The sequence below is a fragment of the Micropterus salmoides genome, unplaced genomic scaffold (assembly GCF_014851395.1).
Source record: "Micropterus salmoides isolate LMB-PRFRI ecotype aquatic unplaced genomic scaffold, ASM1485139v1 Ms_hic_scaffold_18, whole genome shotgun sequence".
In the NCBI taxonomy this organism is placed as follows: domain Eukaryota; kingdom Metazoa; phylum Chordata; class Actinopteri; order Centrarchiformes; family Centrarchidae; genus Micropterus; species Micropterus salmoides.
Genome location: NW_024040928.1, coordinates 7,030,660 through 7,034,979, shown reverse-complemented (window position 1 = coordinate 7,034,979; position 4,320 = coordinate 7,030,660). Strand labels below are relative to the sequence as shown.

General features: G+C 42.2%; 1 protein-coding gene across 1 annotated transcript; it reads right to left on the bottom strand.

The window, feature by feature from the left end:
- Positions 1 to 1,058: 1,058 nt before the first annotated feature.
- LOC119908472 (alpha-1-antitrypsin homolog) lies at positions 1,059 to 3,936 on the bottom strand. The gene is made up of 5 exons (XM_038726174.1): positions 3,780 to 3,936; positions 2,889 to 3,515; positions 2,242 to 2,512; positions 1,891 to 2,038; positions 1,059 to 1,662 (listed from the first exon to the last, which is right to left on the bottom strand). The coding sequence occupies exons 2-5, from the start codon at positions 3,505 to 3,507 to the stop codon at positions 1,471 to 1,473; spliced, it is 1,230 nt and encodes a 409-aa protein (XP_038582102.1). The 5' UTR covers positions 3,508 to 3,515; positions 3,780 to 3,936; the 3' UTR covers positions 1,059 to 1,470.
- Positions 3,937 to 4,320: the final 384 nt, after the last annotated feature.

Below are 4,320 nucleotides of genomic sequence, written 5' to 3'. Positions count from 1 at the left end.
TGTCTTATGGACGCATTATATCGTGTTATAAATATATGCATAAGTCATTATAGCGATGACCTTCATAGAAAGTGTGACCGATTGATTTGTAGATTGATCCATAAATCTGTTTCTATTTTACCTGGTTGTGGCCAAGTATTTTTTTTCCAGCAGCAGCCTTGGCATTCAGAATTTTGTAGAGGACTAAGGCAAAGTCAGAAATGTGAGAGGACAGCTTGTAGCAGTTCAGGGTCGCGGTGGTGGGTTGCCCAGGCAAGTAAATCATAGTAGTGTCTGATAAACAACTTTATAACCATGATTGTAGAAAAAACAAGTGGAATGTAATTTGATAACATGCTGTGAGGGTAAATTTTATCTAATGTGATGAATTAAAATATTGAAGCTGACAGTACTTAATGGCTCAACACCGTATAAACAGAATGCTCTAATGATATGTTACCATTAAACAGCAACTTCTGTTCTATGATAAATTTTGCCCCCACATTTTGAAAGCTTCATTTCTAAATGTAATGCATTCCAAATGTCAACTATTTATGAAATTTACATGTAAGTTTTCAAATATTATGCAAAACATTCATCATGTTTTAATGAAGAGCCATGGTTACCGTCTTTCTTTTGCTGCGGTTTGGCAGAAAATTCACCATTACACAAAACTGATTCAAGAGAGTTAGCTGACAGTTTTATTAAAAATTAATGAGGACCAGCCTCTTTTTCTGTCCTGGGCCATGAGATTTCTGGCAATGCTAGCTTTACTGATGCAACACCCGACACAACATTGGTAAAGAACCGTTGGTGCTGAAAGGGGAGTTTTGGTTTAACAATGTGTTTTACAAACGTACCTCTGTGGGGGGGAGGAGGGCTTCCAGCAAAGCAGACAATTAAAGAAATCAAACAATGCAACAGAAATCAGTGGGCTTTGAGGGAAATATGAAGAGGTTCATTCAAAAAGGTCCATTGAACTGATTCCTTCTCAATTCAGCATTAACTGATACTGTAACTCATTAACCAACCTGTGAACTCAACATTAGATTAGATTTGTTTTATAAAACCCCCAAATGCCAGTTGTTCATTACAAGTCTTTATTTCACTTCATGTTGAAACAGAAATAGCACAATAACATGTTGGCTCAATGTGTTAGCAGACGTTTGAAGTGACGTATTACTATCAGGTGCAACCGTCAGCTGGATACAATATATAATGATGGTATTAGACATTTATACGTCTAGCCAGGTTCAGATGACGGATGGTAATAAATGTGTCATGCTGACAGACTGCAAGCAGATTAATAAACTAACATTTCTGTTACTCAATGATATATGGGTTGTCTTATTCATAAAACTATCCTCTATTCATCACCATGACATCTCAATAGGGCTTTCAGATGCTGAGGTAAAAATGAGCCATTGTCCTGAAGCTACTAAAAACCTACTGCATTGTGAAAATGCAACACTCGTTTCCCCAGCATGGCATTTACATGGCTGTGGGGTTGTTGATCTTGCCCATGAAGAGGATGCTCCTTGTCGAATGCTCCAAGATGAAGACCAAGAAGGGCCTGTCGACTTTCAGGGTTTCAGGCATACTCATGGGCATGACCTCGATGGTGGTGCTGGCTGCTGCCTCTGTTCCTGTTTCATCTACGCTCAGCACGGCCTTGTGGGACACCTGTGGAGGAAGCAGGAGGAGGCAGTCAGGGTCTTGTTTGAATTAGAGCACAGGTCTGTAGAAGCTACAAGCAGACAAAGGGTCTTTGCAGCATCTACTCTCTTCTATGTATTTGTGAACATGTTAATGTTCCTCCATGAGCAAGTGCCGGGGAAATAGGAATGTTGCTTTAAAGCGTTCACTAACAACAACACAACAAACATGTGAATGCATGTTTGCCCCTCTTACCTTTGAGACTCTGAGCATGACCTCGTCAGACATGCCAGAGAAATCAGCACTGTCTGCAAAAGCATCGGTAATGCCCATTTCTTTCAGTGTGCTGTCCAGGGAAGCATCAGCAGAGATGGAAAACTTTGGCAGGGACAGAACCACAGAACTGAAAAACACAGGACATCACCAGTGTCAGAGTTGCTGCAGTATACAGTTGACTTACAGCTTGTTTACTCAAATTGTACTAAATATGGCCAGTTTGAGCAAATTAAATACTTCTGATCTATTCAGTGTGACCACACTGTTACTGTACTGACACACTTTACAACCACTTTGAAGATTCAAAAGAAAATCTAGTTCCTGTCTTACCTCCTGAAGAGCGAGTCATGCCAGTGCCTGATGTAGTCCTTGTTAATGTAGCCCTCCACCTCCTGCATCTTGCCTTCATCCGGCAGGACAATCATCATGGAGGTGTTGCCCTTGTAGGGCAGCCTGATGACGGTGGTGTGGTTAGCATCATCCTGATAGAAGTCGTACCGACCTGTCCTCTTCATCATATCCACCTGAACTTTGGTGGTTTCGTCCACATTGAAGTCTGCCTTGTGTGTCAGGTTACCATCGAAGGGTTTCTCCCACTGTCCTGTAGGGGGCAGCGGAGGGGGCAAGATGAAAGCATGTCAACTCACTATTCACTATAATTGTCTTGAATTCCTTTGATCTCTTTCCAACTGGTATGTTTTACATATATGTTGCATGCTCTGTCCTTGAACTCTTTAAACTACAGGAGGAGATTTGCACCTGAACTTGTACACATGCAGCAGCTGGCATTCTGTTTGCACATCAATGTGTCCCTTAGCAAAACACTTAACACCCAGTTGCTCCAGAGGTGTTCGACCTCTGACATATGTAGCAATTGTAAGTCACTTTGGATAAAAGCGTCAATTAAATGAAGAAATGTAAATGTAAAATGCATGGTCTATTGTCTCTGAGAATCTCTGTATGGGTATATGTCCTACCTCTGAAGTAGACATAGTTTATCAGCACCATGGCCATTGCAGGGTCCAGGTCCTTCACCTGGTCTTTGATCTTGTCCTTTGTTTTTCTGGCAATGAATGTGTTGATCTCTGCTGTAGCCTCAGCAGGTTTGGAAAAGTCGACGTTGAAGATCTCACCGGAGTAGTAGTGCTTGACATCCTTCAGGAACGTCTCCAGAGGATCAAAGCCAGAGCGTACCGCAACAGCATCACCGACATCCAACTGTTGATTTTCCTGGCTGTGGCCAAGCATGTGGAAGAGATGCTCATACGCTTCATTGACCTGTGCCTGGTTGTGAGCACTGTAGCCCAAGCTGGAGAACAGCTGGCTGTGAGTTTCACCACGGGCTCCTGTAGACAGCATGGACAGGGCGGTGGAGATGCCCAGCGGCGAGTAGAAGATGTTCTCTCCAGCTGCTGCCTTGGCATTCAGGCTTTTGTAGAGGGCAAAGGCAAAGTCAGCATTGGCAGGGGACAGCTTATGGCAGCTCAGCTCTCCCTCATGACTGTGTTCAGAGCCATGGTGGTGGGGGTGGTGGTCTGCCCAGGCTGTAGCCAACAGCAGCGCTGCGAGTGCACAACTAGCAAAGATCCCACGCATCTTTCCAGCTGTCCGGGGAAAAATCAGAGGGGTGGTTAGTTGGGCTCAATGTCGTAAAATTTATAACATTTTTGGAATGACAACCAGACAGAAGATGATGGCTCACTACCTTTAAATTAAACAGAACACAGTGATATGATTTAGCCTCTAGCAGCTCTAAATTTCTCCATGTCTTCAAAGCATTCAAACCTGAGTTGTACCAGTCTATACATCTTAAAATTAAAATCATATAGACATTGTTTTTGCATATTTCAATAAAGTGCCATGCTTACCCTTTATAGCCTCTTTGCTGCAGACAGATTGTCAGGAACCTCCACTTTATATACAGGAGCTCTGAGAGTGAGCTGAGAGTTTGGTCAAAAATTAACCAAGACCAGCCCCCATTCTGTCCTGCGCTAGGAAATATCCGGCCACACTATCTTCACTGATGCAACACTACTCACTCAGCACAGCATGTGTAATGAAGCACCGCTGAGATAATGGGGCGTTCTAAAAATGTGTCTTATGATGTTATTTGTTTTGTAATGTATTGCGTCACATACCCTCATGCAAACGTTAATAAATAAAATGACACTGCAAATGACTGACCTTTCAGTTTGCAACTTGAAAGATATCCAGACTCAGACTGTAAAGACATTTGAAATACGTTCTAAAAAAAATTAAATAAATAATTTGAATGTTTTATTCCCATAAATTAGCATGAACAAAATCTAAATCATACAGCCATTTATCTGTATTATTGTCCTGCAGGTTAGGTTCATTGGCAACGTAGGTGTGACTGTGAACTTGATTCGTCTGTTTCTACGTGTGATT